The 17,710-nt window shown below is 41.1% G+C and overlaps 1 protein-coding gene across 5 annotated transcripts in view; it reads right to left on the reverse strand.

Annotated features, from left to right (window-relative positions):
* The window catches only part of PRDM4 (PR/SET domain 4), a 29,205-nt gene extending 11,881 nt beyond the window's left edge, over positions 1-17,324 (reverse strand). For 4 of the 5 annotated variants that reach the window (XM_053226704.1, XM_027070912.2, XM_027070910.2 and 1 more), the window contains exons 1-10: positions 17,161-17,324; positions 16,693-16,959; positions 14,434-14,567; positions 11,764-11,949; positions 8,912-9,706; positions 4,861-5,010; positions 3,558-3,676; positions 2,483-2,568; positions 1,739-1,866; positions 563-877 (exon numbers count right to left, since the gene is read on the reverse strand). In XM_053226704.1, the coding sequence (XP_053082679.1) occupies positions 563-877; positions 1,739-1,866; positions 2,483-2,568; positions 3,558-3,676; positions 4,861-5,010; positions 8,912-9,706; positions 11,764-11,949; positions 14,434-14,567; positions 16,693-16,703 (1,924 nt within the window). In that variant the 5' untranslated portion in view covers positions 16,704-16,959; positions 17,161-17,324. The remainder of the gene's footprint in view (positions 1-562; positions 878-1,738; positions 1,867-2,482; positions 2,569-3,557; positions 3,677-4,860; positions 5,011-8,911; positions 9,707-11,763; positions 11,950-14,433; positions 14,568-16,692; positions 16,960-17,160) is intronic. The other variant, XM_027070909.2, reaches the window with a different exon arrangement.
* Positions 17,325-17,710: the final 386 nt, after the last annotated feature.

Here is a 17,710-nt window from a genome sequence, read left to right on the forward strand (position 1 = left end):
AAAAAGTCCAGGGGCGCCTGGGTGGCTCAGTCAGTTAAGTGTCCGACTTCGGCTCAGGACATGATCTCACACTCCGTGAGTTCGAGCCCCGCGTCGGGCTCTGTGCTGACAGCTCAGAGCCTGGAGCCTGCTTCAGATTCTGTGTCTCCCCCTCTCTCTGACCCTCCCCCGTTCATGCTCTGTCTCTCTCTTTCTCAAAAGTAAACATTAAAAAAAAATTAAAAAAAAAAAAAAGATAGCAAATTAAAAAAAAAAAAAAAAAAAAAGTCCAAACATGGATCACCTTTCTAATTCAGTACATTTTCCCAGTCACCTTCACACTATGGGGTGGGGAGGGGGGACCTTGAATGGGGAACCCTGTAATAACTGGAGGTAACACTCTCTGAGGAAGCACAATTATTCCACCCAGATTTATCACCCAATGAAGTCCTGCTGACAGCCAGCTGGATTCATTCTCTAATATCTCAATTCTATACCCGCAAGACTATCTTGTTGCAATTTCTTTACTACCGCAATTTCTAATTATCGTGAAATTCCATTTTGATGGTCCAATATAACGTACCTGTATGTATCTTGAGGTGGGTCCGCAGGTTGCTAGGGTCACTAAAAGCCTTGCTACAGAAATCACACTTGTGGGGCTTCATACCCATGTGACCCATAAAGTGGACGTGAAGTTTGGAAGGAGAGATAAAAGCCTGGGGGCACATGGAGCACTTCCACTTCCTCTCTTTGCTGTGGCTTGGTCCATGGCTGCTGCTGTGGCCCTGGCTATGAAGATGGTTATGGATGTGGCTGGTAAGGTGAGCTTTGAACTCTGTATAGGAATTGCACTCCTTGCCACAGTTACAGAGGTGCACATCTGGGTGTTCAGGAACACCTTCAAAAAAAAAAAAAAATTACTCAATGTCTTCTCGTAGTTAAATTTTAAAACTCGTTCTGGGTATTAATAATGTTGCTTGCATTCTCCGTTCTACCAAAATTTCCACCTTGCCCATTACCTGTAAAACTAAAATGTCTTGTTCGATACTCCCAGCATCTCACAGAGCATGCCAGACACAAAGGAAGCACTTGGTAACACTGGATTATAATACATCTTTCCCAGGCAAAAAATTTTTTTTTGTTAAAAAAATTTTTTTAGTGGGGCGTCTGGGTGGCTCAGTGTGTTAAGCATCTGACTTCGGCTCAGGTCATGATCTCGCAGCTTGTGAGTTCAAGCCCCATGTCGTGCTCTGTGCTGACAGCTCAGAGCCTGGAGCCTTCAGATTCTGTGTCTCCCTCTCTCTTGTCCTCTCCCCCAATCGCACTCTGTCTCTCTCAAAAATAAACAAACATTAAAAAAATTTTTTTGGTAGTACAAACTTTTAAACTTGTCATCATGACACAGGGCAAAGGAAAAGACTGTGAAGATTAAATCCATTAAAGGAGATTGTCTGTTTTTTATGAATTTAAATTACAATGGTACCGGCTCAAAAAGCAGCCTCAGGAACTTCAAATACCCCAAATCAAAATCCTAACGCAAAAGTTCCTTTCATATGAATACTGCTTAATCAATAACATTCAGTTTATGAAGAACCTCACAGATTTTAACACTTCTAACATAGGGTAATATCCTACTTTTGTATATACAAACGTATGTAATTTGGTTCACCTAACACGTAAACCATTACCAAAACTACTTCTGGTCCTTGGTGTTTTTACCATGCTAGATTCAGGAGAAATAAGTCTTCTCGTAACTTACCAATCTGCTGAGCATAATCCCGGCTGTAATAAAAAAGCAGTTCATTTTCAGGAGGGATATCTTGTGAAGTGCAGAAATAGATTTTTCCATCATGGGGATAAGCCACCAAATTCTGTTCTTCCCGGTTCCTAAGTTATCACATTTAATAGACCAAGCATATCAATTTTGAAATATATGCTAAACACATCATATCCCTAGAACAAAACTCTACATGAATACTTAGACGTAACTATTTTCTTTAGGTTATTTTTCTAATTCCCTACCCTAGTGATTAGGAGGGACTCATATAGAAGTACACAAAATTCATACTTGTGTACATCAGCTGATTGCCCTTTATAGTCAGAAACACTAGAGAGTCTTTCACCAGAAGAAAAGTTAATAAAATGAAATATTAAGAGCATATGACAAAGACACGGAGATAGAGAACTGAACAAGAACCACAACAGCCTGAGGGTTGATTAATAGTGGATATAAAGAGAAGGTACCCACTTGCAAATTCAATGATAACTGTATCATTCCTTATGGTTTAAATAAACTAGTTTAAAAAAGGATAGTTTCTTGTGTTTTGACTTACAATTGCCATTAATCAGCAACTACTGGAGGAAAGAAGGTAAAAAGCCTTAGGTCTTAACATATGTTCAGACAGCAGTATAATCTGGACTCTGACTCTTCCCTATTTTATGCAAAGCTTCCTACTGAAAAACATTCAAATCATAACTATTTCTTCATCCAGACTACTCTTACCTGGCTTTGCGCACAAACATCATCCAATTACATTCATTTTCATCAGTTGTAATGATGCAGAATTCTAGGACACCGTTGTGGTATATCTGTCAACAGAAGGTAAACATACATATCAAATGAACTAACAGACAATACAAAGCGCTATTAAACTTAGGCTAGCAACAATTGCATTTACTCTGCAGTAGATCTCAGCTTTCATAGTCAGTGTGGAAATCCATGGTTGCCTTCTCACACGTTTGTCATTCCACTAGTCCCCCGTTTCCAGCAACGTCATAAATACCATCAGAGACTGACAATGCTCAAGGTACAGAATGACCTTGCTCTTGATTATTCACATTTTGGCTTGACTGGAAAACACAGAAACAGTCTACTTGTCTTCATCACCTACCATATGGTGGAGGTGGATCACTGAATGGACAAAAAGGTCAGAGAACCATCTCTTCTCATTCTTTTTCCACTGGACCTAGCGTTCTTCTGTGTTCTTTCTGGAAACCAAAATTCAAGTCCCCAGTGCCAGCAACACCATACCTTTCCACTGATCACACTTCCTCTCACTCCAATTCTGCAGGCATCATTCCCAATCTATTGACTACAAGTGAATCTCTACAAACATGTTACAGGAATAGCTATTTATGTCAAAACCCTGCATTTCCAGCCCCTCCCATTAGAAAACTAGAGAAATGGTCTCAGCTTCCAATCCCAGAACTGTTTCTCAAGCTATTTGAGAAATGTTTTCGTTGATTACAAAATAAGACTTTCATCATATAAACAAAGTCCATGGCCTCAGCTGCCACAAGTAATTAGAATGAAGAATTACTGGATTATCTAACAAAAGAAAGACTAAAAACAGTTTATCTTCTAAACTCAATAGCTGGTATTTTGCTAAATATTATAATTTGGTTATAAAGAACAAAAAGGACATAATATTAAACAAGTGACTGACAGGTGAATGGCACCGTATGAGTCTTGCCCAATTTTGACTTTTACTACGTCACTTCTACTGCTTTTACACTTTTAACTACATCACTGTAATAAAAACATCCAAAAGTCACAGAAGAACTTCATGAACGCTGACCTTCCATATATGGTTAACCGCCTTGTCTGTCCATTCTGCTACTTCCATGGAGTGACTCTGCTGGCCAATGAGAGGCCCAAAGCAAGTCCGCACAGGAATGGTTTCTCCAGTCCATACACCTAGCAGGGGAAAGACACCAACTACCCAGTCAATGATTTAAACATCTAACAGGATATACAAGAGAGAGTAGCTTAGCTCATGTAAAGAATCTTATCCTCAGTGAACCAGAACTAACTGATACTCCAGCACTCCTGTGAGGTAGCTGAGTTTTATGGGTTCTATCCTATAAATATGGAAAATGTAATCAACAGATTAAAGGGAACTCAGAGGAAATATGCAGAGTAAGAACCACTATCAGAAATTCCTAAATCCAGTTTTATACACAAGGAACCAAAACAAGTCCTTCCCAAATGACTAGAGAACATTACTTGATGATAAAAACATAGACCAATTACTGTAAGTCAAACTTATGAAATCATCTGTGCTTAAAGCACTGCTCTATATTATCTAAGCTTTTTAATGCTTTCAACTGACTCATACCCAAACTACAGCTGAAAAATAATGAACCTAGTTCGGTATTTTCAAAGAAAAGGCACAGTAATTTAGAAACCATTTAAAAAAATTTTTTTTTCAACGTTTTTATTTATTTTTGGGACAGAGAGAGACAGAGCATGAAGGGGGGAGGGGCAGAGAGAGAGGGAGACACAGAATCGGAAACAGGCTCCAGGCTCTGAGCCATCAGCCCAGAGCCTGACGCGGGGCTCAAACTCATGGACCGCGAGATCGTGACCTGGCTGAAGTCGGACGCTTAACCGACTGCGCCACCCAGGCGCCCCAAAACCATTTTAAATTCAAATATGGGTAACCAAACTCTGGCAGTCTACACTTCTTATTCCTTTCTCCTAAGGAGTATTAGGAAATTTAAAAACACTTGATCTTTTTTTTGTGACCAAAGGTTATCAGTGGTGAATTTTCCATGTCTTAGAGAAGAAACTTAAGTTTCGAGGAGTGTTTTGTCATAATTGTTAGAGGATGATACAGCCAAGAATCAAAGTCTTCAGACTCAGGCCAAGACTTTCTCCTTTATTCAATTTTGATTCTAAGAAAGGGGAATTTTCTCAATAAAGTTTCAACTTGATTTATTGCTATTACTACACAAATGTTCCTAAAAGAATAATGCTTAAGCCATAAATTAACTTTTGATCAACCAAATAATGATGAAATTACACCTATCCACTTTTACAACTCTACACTACAGAGAAAGAAGAGAACTGATGGGCTTTGAGAGTTCCAAGGTTCTTACCAACTTCTGCTCCCACAACTGACTGGCGAAGAACAAGCTGCTTTGGGAGAGAAAGCCTCGCCCTGCTCTCTATTGGAGTGTCAGGAACAAAAGTCACTGGTCCGTGATCAGGGCAGTCTGAGGGATAGGCTCGGTCACAGAGCGTGCACCCTATGGATGGGAAATTTGAGAGACACAAACGGGGTTAGTTCAAGCAGCCTAAATTGCCACCTGCTTTTTAATTTAAATGCTAATTACTAAAACATAACCAATAAGAAGCAAAGTTCTAATAAAAATATTCTGATCAAACAATCACTTTCTTACACTAAAATACATATCCCAGTCTTAGATCTCTGACAGGATCTAAATTTTTTTTTTTAATCCCACAGGACAATTTTACTATTCAGTCCATAAGAGACTGACTGAAAAGTAGATTACTTTTTATACTAGTAAAAGTAGATTACACTAGATTACTTCAAAAATGAATTACATTATTCCTTACATTAGGTAGATACCTTTACATATGATATCTAAAGTCCCAAGATTCCAACTCTACCCAACTATATGAGGACAGTGAGTTGAAATGCTGTCATGCAAGGCCAAAACAGAGAGGACAATACAGGTCAACAGAGTCAGAGACAGCAGCACCACTGTTCACTTTTCTTTCACTATCAACAAATTGGTCAACCAGATTTTTATAACAGATTCTTTTTTTAAAAAGGCGGGGGGCAAAAAATGCTCTTTGGGACGATAGGTAGAATCAGATTCTTGCAGACATGTTTGCTTAAAATTCTTAATTTCTTACTGTTCATACTGTCTTTCTTTTTGCATTGTCAGAAAGGGTGCTGCCTTTATATACTGATCTCTATGCTTACTGTAACTTCACTTCTACAACAAGTGTCATTCTCTGTAAATCTTCTGCTTTTTTATTTCTGTTAAGGAAGAGCATACATGACCCCTTTTTGTCAAATGATTATGTTCAAACTTTCCGAATTCATCCACAAATAGTTGGAATACATAAACCTTAGAACCATAGCCATCAAAGTGTCTTTCTCCTAAGCAATCATTACACATTTCCACTTATATGACATAAAATATCAAAGTTTTCATATTTAGGCAAAGCAGAGATAATATCTTACTTCAACTACTACTTGACTAAAAATTCCTTGAATATTAAAGATCCCCTACAGTTGGTGAGAACTGATTCTCCAATGCACTGAAGAATCCATGTTAAATCTCCAAATGAGATCAGATTTCATACCAGAAAAATGCTTAAAGGCTTCTCCGAAAATACACAAATGGCAAATAAGAACAGACAGAGGTTCAACATTGTTGTCACTGGGGAAATGCAAATCTAATCCACAATGACATGCCACCTCATAGCCACTAAGATGGCTATAACAGAAAGTGTTTAAAAGATGTGGAGAAATTAGAACACTCATACACTGATGTTGAGAACTGAAAATGGTGCAACTACTTCAGAAAACAGTCTGGCAATTTCTCAGAAAGTTAAACATAAAGCAATTCTACTCTTTTTTTTTTTTAATGTTTATTTATTTTTGAGAGACAGAGAGAGACAGAGTGTTGGGGGGGGAGGGGCCGAAAGAGAGAAAGACACAGAATCTGAAGAGGCTCCAGGCTCTGAGCTGTCAGCACAGAGCCTGATGAGAGGCTCGAACTCACAAGCCATGAGATCATGACCTGAGCCAAAGTCGGACGCTTAACTGACTGAGCCACCCAGGCATCCCAAAGCAATTCTACTCTTAAACATATATCTAAGAGACTTAAAAACATGTTCTTACAAAAACTTGCATATGAATATTCATAGCAGCATTATTCTTAATAGTCAAAAGTAGAAACTAAATGTTCGAGAATGAAAGGTAGATAAACAAAATGTGGTTATCACCACACAATGGAGTAGTACTCAACCATAAAGAGGAATGGGGTACTGATCCATGCTACATGGACGAGCCAGGACATTATGCTAAGGGGAAGAAGCAAGACAAGGAAAGCCACAGGTTGTATGCTACCACTATATGAAGTGTCCAGAATAGGTGAATCTATAGAAAGATTAATGGATGCCTGAGAATGATGGCAGGGAAAGGAGGAGGGGAGGAGGGGTTAGAAGGGAAGGAATGATGAGTGACTGCTAGTGGGGTATCTGGGGTGATAAAATTGTTTTGGAATAAGATAGTGGTGCTGGTTCCACAACCTTGTCAATATACTAAAAGCCACTAAATTGTACAATTTAAAATGTATATGTGAATTAAAAAAAAACACATAGGAGCAAGAGGTTCTGCATACCCATATAAAAAAGGATCAATAGGCTTATTTAGGCCACCTCTTAACTTCTGCTAAGTTAATGAGCCTACATTCCTAAATTATTTCAAAATTATAAATTTCAGACTTTAAAAGGTTAACATAAAAGTCCTCCTCACTGCTTGGCTTCTGAGGCACCAGAAGCTCTGTCCTACTTTTCTGACCCTCCTGTTCAATCTACTTTGGAAGCTCTTCCTCTGCCATCGCATCTTAAAATCCCTAACCCTCTTATATGCCATACTCGCACTAGGAGCTAATTCCACTCCACTTCCATGGCTGTGATTAACGTCCTAATGCTGAGGGTCCCTAAATATCTGCAGACAGATCTCTGTGTTCCAGATTAAAATTCTCACTAAACACCTCTACTGGGTATCTTATAGACACTAAAATCAACAGGTCTGAAACCAGACTCACCATCACTCCTCAAAAAAACAAACAAAAAATAGAAAACTACAATAAAAAACAACAGTCCTCCTCCGCCATTCATTATCCTAAGGAGTGGTACCACTACCCCCTAGTCTCCTGCCAGAAACCAGGGGTATCTCCTTAACCCTTCTCTCCCCACTTCTGTAAATATACCCCACTTTTCCTCACCATCATTCCTTCTATTTTAGGTTAGAAAATCACCTTTCACTTAAATTATGGCATCATCTCCTTTACCTGCTACTTGCCTCTAACAAACTAGCCCTCACCTTGCAGCAGAACCCCCATCCCAAACCTCACTCCTTCAGATCCTTGACTGGTCTTAGAAAACCCTTTGTGTTCTGGCTCCTACTTCTTTCTCATCACCCCCATTTTATGCTTCAGCAGTTCTGAACCATGTAACATTCTCTTAGTTCTAGGCACTTATGGGTGGCAACTCCTGTCTGGGATGCTGTTCTTCCTGATCCTCTGCTGCCAACACCTTTGATGTCCTTTGAGTCTGTGCTAACACATACACAGTGTCCCCTGATAAGTCTTCCCTATTGCTTCCATGGCGTTGTTAGATGCCCACCTCAGGCTCCTTTAGACCTGGCACTTAACCCCACCTTCCCACTTATCATACCATATCTCGACAGCCCCTTTACTTGCCCACGCTTCCCATCAGATTATAAGCTCGATAAAGGCAGCTGTCCTCTGCTGCAGACTGCTTTCTACCCCATGTCTGGCACAGAGGCCGGCATATACTAAGCACTCAACATGTTTCATGCATGAATGACGCATGTAATGACACCAACAAACCAACAGTTTTTCTATTGCTTTTTGTTATTCTTGACCCATAAAAAGAACTTTTACATGCCCAACTACAGTAATTTATACGCAATCTGAGCAAAAATAAAATTTGCATTTGTATCTACCATTTCCATAGGGATAAAGAAGTACATGTCATCTAATAAATCTTATGTTGAAAAAGCACACAACCTGACACACAGAATACCTCAGAGAACACCTCACTACAGTTCTATAATTAACTCTATTTTTGAAACACAGGGATAGATCTTGATTACGGGGCTGAAAATATCTGTAAAATACAGAAGGAAATGACTATGGTTTCATTACTTCAGGATACTGTAAGAACCAACAAAATGACTGTATGTCATCTGACTTACTTAAGAAAAAGCCATTAACATAACGGACAATGCACAAAGAAAAATTCCAAAGTCTATTACTTTCTATACTCCCTTAATCAACACCTGACTTTGTGATTAAATCTGTTAGAGATGATAGCCCTTTCTACCAATATTTCCAAAAGAAAAAGGCTAAGCACACTCACAAATTGTAAACAAGGTTGCCATATTTTCCTTGTTTGAATTGGAGTCTTCCATTTGCAGTGAAGGTGGTACAAAAGAAAGACTGTCTGAAGATACATCTACATGACCTGTCCCCATAGCAACCTCCTGGGTGATGGAGGAGACAGCCACAGGTTCTAGGCTTAGGCCAACTTCATGGAGGGAAACAGATTCTAAGGAGGCGAGGTTGTGTGAGGTAGAGAGTGCCACGCTTACAGAGTTGGTGCTCATGGCCACGGTGTGGATGGAGTCACTGAGGGCACTGTCAGACATCCCGTTGACTCGACTTGCAATGTGGTCTGTCTCCATGACCACAGGGAGCTCCAGGCCATTCCCATGAATGGGTATCACACCACCATGTCCTACAGTGTCTGCTGCAAGGTTGTTGCTCACAGAATCTACAGACAGAGGTTCATGACTTCTGGAGCCATTTGGGATTTGGGCATGCTCGCCTGCAACTCCGTCCATTGTAAGCTCTTCTGCCATTCCATCTGTAGAGATTGGGCTGGTAACCCTAGAGACATTCTCCATAGTGATTGTTGTGTCCAAGGCCACCTCATGGCCATCACTGGGATGAAGACTTTGGGCACCATGTGTGTTCACAGAGCGAGAGTCTATTGAAACAATGCCTGGTTCTAATCCAACATTTCCATTGGACTGATAGGGATCTAGAGCTGAAGCGTTATTGGCGATAGATAATGCTGTATTACCATCAACATTTATAGAGTTAGGGTGGATATACTGAGGTGGTGGTCTGTCAGCTAAATAAGATAAAATGCCTGAAAAAAGAAGAAGATGAGATTTTAGAGACTTTTTAGTACATTGTTAAATATAAGGAATTCCAAATCTTAGAAGCTACTTTCCTTAAAAATGTAACTAAATTAATCTCTTATCTACTTCTTTGGTTTAATTAACATATATGCTTTATAAAAATAGCAACATAGGAGTGCCTGAATGGCTTAGTTGGTTAAGCATCTGACTCCTGATTTCAGCTCAGGTCATGATCTCATGGTTCATGAGTTCCAGCCCTGTGTTGGGGCTCTACACTGAAGAGCAGGGCCTGCTTGGGATTCTCTCTGTCTCCCTCTTTCTCTCTGCCCCTCCCCAACTCATGCTTGCTCTGGCTCTCAAAATAAATAAAAACTTAAAAAAAAAAAAAAAAAAAAAAAACTTTAAAAATAGCAACATAAATAGGCCATAATCTCCTATTTGGTTTAACTGATATATACCTTATAAATAGCAACATTCATATACCATAATTCAGTTTTCCCTGTGAAACTCAGAAATCGTAAAAAAAAAATTAACTATGTTCCTTTGAAGTCACTGGAAATTGAGCATTTAAATGACACCTTTAATATATATACAGTTGGAATTCCTGAAACTTAAGATACTGAAATTTCCTCTATTATAGTTAAAAGGTAATAAAAGCAGATCTTCCACATGAAAATGTTAATTAATTTAATAAAATTTAATTAAATACAACTAAGTTTTAAGTTATTAAACTATCATAACACATTACGGTCTATTCAAAATAAGTCACAATTGTATCTGCTTTATTAAAACCGAAAGAAACATTTAAACACTCATGCTTGTAAGGATGTGGTCAAATGGTACTTGCTGCACTGCCAGTGGGAATGTAAATTACTAAAACCTCTTTGGAAAGTATACATATCTTAATATATAAAAGTATACATATACTTTTAGATATATATATAAAATTAAATATATACAAGTACATACATACTTAATACATATACTCATGTGCAAGAGCATATGAACCCCAAAAACACTTTCATAGGCTCTTGCACAAGAAATTCCACTTAATGGTAATCTTCACTAAATGCATTTCATAAATATTATACACAAAGACATTCCTATAATAGTAATAACCTGGAAAAAAACCAAACTGTCCAACAATAAAGATTAATATAATAACAAACGATGGAATATCCATTCAGTAGACTGTAATGCAGCATTAAAAAGAATAATTACAAAAACCATGCAGAAGTTAGGAAAAATAACTATGTAAAAACACAGGAAAATATTAAGTGGAAAAAAGGACACACAACCATATAGAAAGTACAGTCTTAGTTATGAAAAACAGTAAAAATCTATACACCAAAATAAAAGACAGGAAGAAAGTACACCAAGAAGACGGATGATAGGACTATTGGTGGTTCTTCTCCCCATTTGCTAAATTTTCTGAAACATAAACTGAGAATAAGAAGTCAATAAACTTAAAACCAATAAACCTTAATTTATAATAGATAGTGACACTAGCAGGACGTGTGGTTGACAGGAATTACAACTGCAAAATTATGAAAATTAAATCAAGGAAACACTGGAGGAGAAAGGAAAAAAACTGTTCATCTGTCATTAAGAAATCATGCTTAGTCTGGGGCGCCTGGGTGGCTCAGTTGGCTAAGCGTCCGACTCCGGCTCAGGTCATGATTTTGCGGCTTATGGATTCGAGCCCCGCGTCGGGCTCTGTGCCAACAGCTCGGAGCCTGGAGCCTGTTTCGGATTCTGTGTCTCCCTCTCTCTCTGACCCTCCCCCATTCATACTCTTTCTCTGTCTCAAAAAATAAATAAACGTTAAGAAAAAAATTAAAAAAAAAAAAGAAATTATGCTTAGTCAAACTGCCATATTAATAATGTGTGATCTGTATACGCTAAAAGGAAAAGTACAAAAACATATAAAGATTTTTTTTCCCCACCTAGAGATTAATATCTAATACTGACAAACAGAAAATCGGGTTATTCAAGTCTTCAAGAAGTGAAGTTAATAGGAGGCTCTATTCTTTCTTCAAATTTCCCAAATAACTATAATACTTACCAGGTAGAATGGTTCTGAAGTAACTGCTCTCCAGGTGGGGGTAAGGTGGTGGAGGTAGGGTGTAGTTTCTTTCGGGTAACCCACACATCACCCCTCGATCCCCAATACCCATTGGGAGCATCAGAGACAAAGCAGAAGGCAGAGAGCTCAGGGAGGGACCCAGGTTTGGAATTGCCACTGGCAGGCCTACAAAAAAGTTTTTTTTCTCAATTAAAAGAAAGTTAAGTACTTAAAAATTCTCTCAATAATCACTAGCTAAACTCAAGAAAGTTTCTGCAAATGGGGAAAAAGCTCACCTAAAAGCCCTTTATATCCCCAGACAGGAAGTGTTGTGCAAATATCCACAAACAGGCCCTAAAGTTAGTTCTCAAGTTAGTTTTAAAATGGCCAAGTTGATCCTCCAGTTGTCTGTATTGCTTTTAAGTACTAAAACATTTAATTACAATTAAAAACCTAGTTTAAATAAAATTTAAAAGAACAAATCATACAGAGATAAAAATGGGAAAAAATACCAAAGCTCACAGGAGTAGTCTTTGAGTAATGATATTACAGATTTTTAATTTTTTTTTAATGTTTTTATTTATTTTTGAGAGAGAGAGAGAGCATGAGCAGGGGAGGGGCAGTGAGAGAGGGAGACACAGAATCCAAAGCAGGCTCCAGGCTCTGAGCTGTCAGCACAGAGCCCAACACGGGGCTCAAACTCACAGAGTGTGAAATCATGACCTGAGCTGAAGCCGGACACTTAACCAACTGAGCCACCCAGGCACCCCTACAGATTTTTTTTAACCGCATTATTTATATTTACTATTTTATATGGTGAGAATGTTTTACTGTTTAAAAATTCTTAGCCGGGGCGCCTGGGTGGCTCAGTTCGTTAAGCGTCTGACTAGGCTCAGGTCATGATCTCACAGTTCATGAGTTCGAGCCCCAAGTCAGGCTCTGTGCTGATAGCTAAGAGCCTGGAACCTACTTCGGATTCTGTGTCTCCCTCTCTACCCCTTGCCTGCTCACATTATGTCTCTCTCTCTCTCAAAAATAAATACACATTAAAAAAATTAAAAAGGAAATTCTTAGAGGGGTGCCTGGGTGGCTCAGTCAGTTAAGCATCCAACTCTTAATTTTGGCTCAGGTCATGATCTCACAGGTTGTGAGATCGAGCCCCACATCAGGCTCTGCACTGACAGCATGGAGCCTGCTGGGCATTCTCTCTCTCCCTCTCTCTCTCTCTCTGTCCCTCCCCCACTTGTGTGTGCATACGTGCTCTCTCTCTTTCAAAATAAATAGACTTAAAAAAAACTTTAAATAAAATTTCTTAGATATGCTTCTACTTGGAAGCGCAAAACTGTACAAATATAGTCTTTTGTACATATGCTGTATTTCATGATTTAAAAAAATTCAAACTTTAGATTGTATCTACCTTGGATTATATCTGCAAGGTGTGGAAACGACTCTTACTGTACCTAGGTATAATAATGAATACTGAGCAACTTGAGCAGTGATTTATGTTTGCCCATGGCAATATTTTTTAATAGGCTTTTCCTCCTTAACGAGAGTGTTCACTAAAAGGAATGCCTAAGAGATAATCAAATGAACTCACTAATAAATTGTTTAATTTCTTTTGTGGACACTGAAAGGAATGTGGAGACCCTAGTTCAGATGAATTTATTTAACTGCTGCGCAGTAGTAATTAAGCAGGTAATTCCCTACAGAGAACTATTTAAACAACTTATAGATTTAAAATATCCTTAGGGGTGCCTGGGTGGATCAATCGATTAAGCATCCATCTTCAGCTCAGGTCATGATCTCCCAGTTTGTGAGTTCGAGCCCCATGTCAGGCTCTGTGCTAACAGCTCAGAGCCTGAAACCTGCTTCCGATTCTGTGTCTTCCTCTCTCTCTCTGCCCCTTCCCCACTTGCATTCTGTTTCTCTCTAAAATAAATTTTAAAAACATTAAATAAATTCTAGGGAAAAAAATACCCTAAACATTAATTCTTATTTCGGTAAAGTCCATTACGATGTCACAAATCTTTAACGACCACTAGCTTACCACTGTAAGAACAAACAGCTTATCTCTTTTCTATTTCAGTAGCAAAAAGAAAATAAAGCAGATAAAAAGGTTTTAAATGTACAGTGGTAGAGAAAATGGGAGCTTTTTCTGTACAACTCCTCTCTGGATACTGAGGCTCCCGGGGAGCCCTACCTGGGAGCTCCGTCTCTGACATCTCCTGTTAGAATTCTCAGCCTCATGCATTTGCGGTTGTTCCCGGTTTTGGATGTAATGGAAAATAAAGCTCAATTCCTCCTATTTACTGAGAATACTTAATAGAGTAACTTTCATCCTCTTCTATTGACCCAGGGACAGAGCGCCAAGGGAGTGAACCAGATGAATGGGTAATCCTAGAAAAAATGCCAAGCAAATTACAGCTCTAGGTAACAGGCCACCCACCCCACAAGAGGACTAATCAGAAAAAGCTGCCACTCCTGTCCACTAGCACTCCAGGACTCCACAAAAACATTCCTTCCATTATGCCGCCACTCGCAGAACTGCTGTTCACACCTGCCTGGCTTCCCCTTCACACTCGTAAAGGGGTTTTGACCCCCTGCAGGCTCCATTTAGAACTGATAATACAATTAAGTGTTCAAATCCAGTCGCTCTCCCTTCCCACTCACCTGGGGCAGGGATGGCATTGTGAGTGGGTGAGGCAGCCAACCCTAGGTGACTCCCTGAGCCTGGCAAGGCATTGCTCACAGAGGATGAAGTCAGCTGCTCCATCCCCACTGGGCTCAGGTTCATTTCATTCATCCTAGGAAAGAGCACACACGAGTTAGGCAAAATCTTACCTCAGTGATTCCGTTTTAAGGTACTGCACAACCTGAGGCAATCAGGATAGGGAAATGAAAGCGGACCAACTACTAATTCATTTTTATGCTCACAGCTCTCAGACAGCGAATGTCATATTCTTTCTAATCATAAAAACTCTGGGATTCAGAGACGCTAACTCAGTCAACGTCACAAAGCAAAAATATGATTTAACTCAGGTGTGCTTTGTTTCAAACCCTACGCACACTACCTGAAGCAAAGCACAATCCTTATCGAGCACATGGCAATAAGAGTTTGTTTTTGTTTTTTTAAATACCCAAGCTTTTTCTTTCACAGTATTTTCTCCAAATGGCCTATTACTTCAAACCAGACTTTTGTAGATGGTTTGGTTTAATTCACTCAAAAGAATTTTTACTAATTCTTTTTACAGGAGTTATAGTGATACTGGGTCTGAATTAAATTATTAATAATGAGGGGCACCTGGGTGGCTCAGTCGGTTAAGCGTCCGACTTCGGCTCAGGTCATGATCTCGTGGTTTGAGAGCGCAAGCCCCGCATCAGGCTCTGTGCTGACAGCTCAGAGCCTGGAGCCTGCTTCAGATTCCGGGTCTCTTCCTCTCTGTGTCCCTCCCTTGCTCACGCTCTGTCTCTGTCTCTCAATAATAAATAAATGTAAAAAAAAAAAAAAAATTTTGAAATATGTGATCTGGATGAAGCAATGCATCTTCATCCTTACTAGAAAGGCAACTAGAAGCATAGGATAAATGAGGTGCATCAAGGACAACACATTAATAACAGTACAAGTATTTAATTATGCTATAAAAGAATGCAAAAAAAATCCTATAGCCTAAAGAAACAACAGCTACCTATAATTCTGAAAGTTTCTAGGTGAGTTTGTTTAAAATGGACTTTTCCTGTAATTTCTTACAGCTATAAATGTAATTAAAACTCTACAACCACCAGAGCAATAACCTATAACAAATGGCTACAATATTTTTTTTAAGTAAGCTAAAAGTCTATAGCTTCAAATCTCAGTCTAAAAATTCCTGAATTTAATCTGTGTACCTCATCTCCAGATAAAAATCAAAATGGTGTTTCTGGGTTGACTCCTAGGCCTTCTTCTCAAACCAGTTCAAACCAGAGTTTAGTGTGAGGCTCAGCAGATTTCTGCTTTGTCGTGAGTCACTGAAATGTGATGACCTCAGCAGCCATAAACCAAAGGTAACAAATACCCCACAGAAAGCAAGCAGATGAAGGGAATTTACAATGAGATCCAAAGACTCTCATTCTAAAGTGCAATTCTATTCTACCTACCTTTCTCATACGGGTTTCTAGGAAGCAAGCTTGGAAGAAGAGCTAAAAATCAAGATACCAAGCTCTCTCTTCTTCCCTACTCATTCCTGGTAAAATCATTTCCTTCACACTTCTGCAGTTTGTATGTGTGTGTTTCTGACTTACAGAATAAACCACAGTTGCCACTTGCTAATCTTACAACTTTTTCTTAGAATGACATATAAAAAGCTAACTGAAATGCACCCACTTTGCAAAAGGCATGGACAGGTTCAGCAGCTTCAGTGAATTCGTCTTCCTCATCCTAAACATACAGCCTATGAAAGGGTCCCAAAACAACAGCCAAATGTAACTCTATCTGGCACCGATCTGTACTGCCATGGTATCATCAAGTACCTGAAATATTTGCATGAAACCTGCAAAACTAAGAACTTAATTCCCCCACATTACCATCTGAGCCACAGGGTAACCAGCAAAATTCAAGGTGAAGCATGGTGTTAAGCTAAAAATACACTCTGGAATCCAGATCAAGATATTAAACTCTCAAATAACTCAAAGACACAGGGAAAAGGGGTGAATGAGCCAAAAATCAACGTGTGGCTATCTAGAACGATTCACATTTGGAGTAAATTTGGTTGCATGAGGCTGGATTCAACCTAACTCTGGTTTCTGGATTTCTGGTCTCCTTTGGGACATAAATCCATTTGCAAATCGCACCTGTAACCTCCCTCGTGGCACCAAAACCAAAGAAAGGCACTCTGAACTCTGATTTGCCACACTCTTCCCAAAGATGTCACCAGCACAGGGCCCATCACTCACCTGTGATGCATCTGCTTGGGGCCAAGTGTCAGAGAAAAGAACACACGCGCGGCGGGGAACCGGCATCAGGGTTTGCGTTCCAGGGTCACGTGCTACCGCATCTTGCTTACAACCGCTGCACAAACGCGGCCCCTCGGCCCCGCGGCCGTCCGGGGCCGCCCAACTTCTCCCGAGGGCCGGCGGCCGCGCACCCCGCCGCGAGATGGGGCATGCCGGGGGACACCCGGGGCTTTTCCTCCAGAAGCTTCGGGAGGGGGGCTGCCCAACCTGGGGGGTGGGAGGGAGGAGAGGACAAGGGCGGTCACCAAAACGGAGTGGATGCGGTCCCCGTCCCCTCGCCACCGGCGCGCCCGGGCGCTTCGGACACCGCCTCCCAGGGGCGGCCGACTGACTCGCCCGCCCGCCGGCTTGAGGCCCGCAGGCCCAGCCGCCCTCGCCCAGCCCCGGCCGGGCCCGCGCGCAGCCCACCTGCCGGCCGCGCGGGGGGCGCGCGCGCCTGCCCCACCGCTTTGTTCCTCATCCGGGCAGAGCTTGCCTCGGGCCCTCCCCGCCCGCTCGACCCCCGCGCCCCGGGGGCCGCTGGCCTAACGTTTCCCGCCCGGCCCGGCCCGGCCCAGCCCGCCGACTCCTCAGGGCCGCACCCTCCGAGGCGCGTTTCCGGCTCCTCAGCCACTCGGGACGCCTGCCGCTCCGCCCCTCGTGCGTGCGCCCCTCCCCGCAGTGGCCCGCTAGCGGCGACTGCGTTCCGGCGCCCCTCCCCCAGCCGAGCCCCTTCCGCGCGTGCGCACCGAGAGGACTCAGGCCCGAGGGGTGCGGGGCCCGGAGAGGCTCTGGAGGGAGCGTCGCGTCTCAGGCCGGCTGGATTGCGTCGAGCGCCGAGCTATCGACCCACAGTTGCTAAGCATGCAGCGCTGCAGAGCATGTATTGAGCGGGTTCTGAGTCCCCTAAATCCTCAGACTCGGTTTCAGTGTTCGTAGCGTTCTCCTGCTAGGGAAGCGTGGGTCCACGCAAGCCCAA

Source organism: Acinonyx jubatus, chromosome B4 (genome assembly GCF_027475565.1).
Source record: "Acinonyx jubatus isolate Ajub_Pintada_27869175 chromosome B4, VMU_Ajub_asm_v1.0, whole genome shotgun sequence".
Taxonomy (NCBI): Eukaryota; Metazoa; Chordata; class Mammalia; order Carnivora; family Felidae; genus Acinonyx; species Acinonyx jubatus.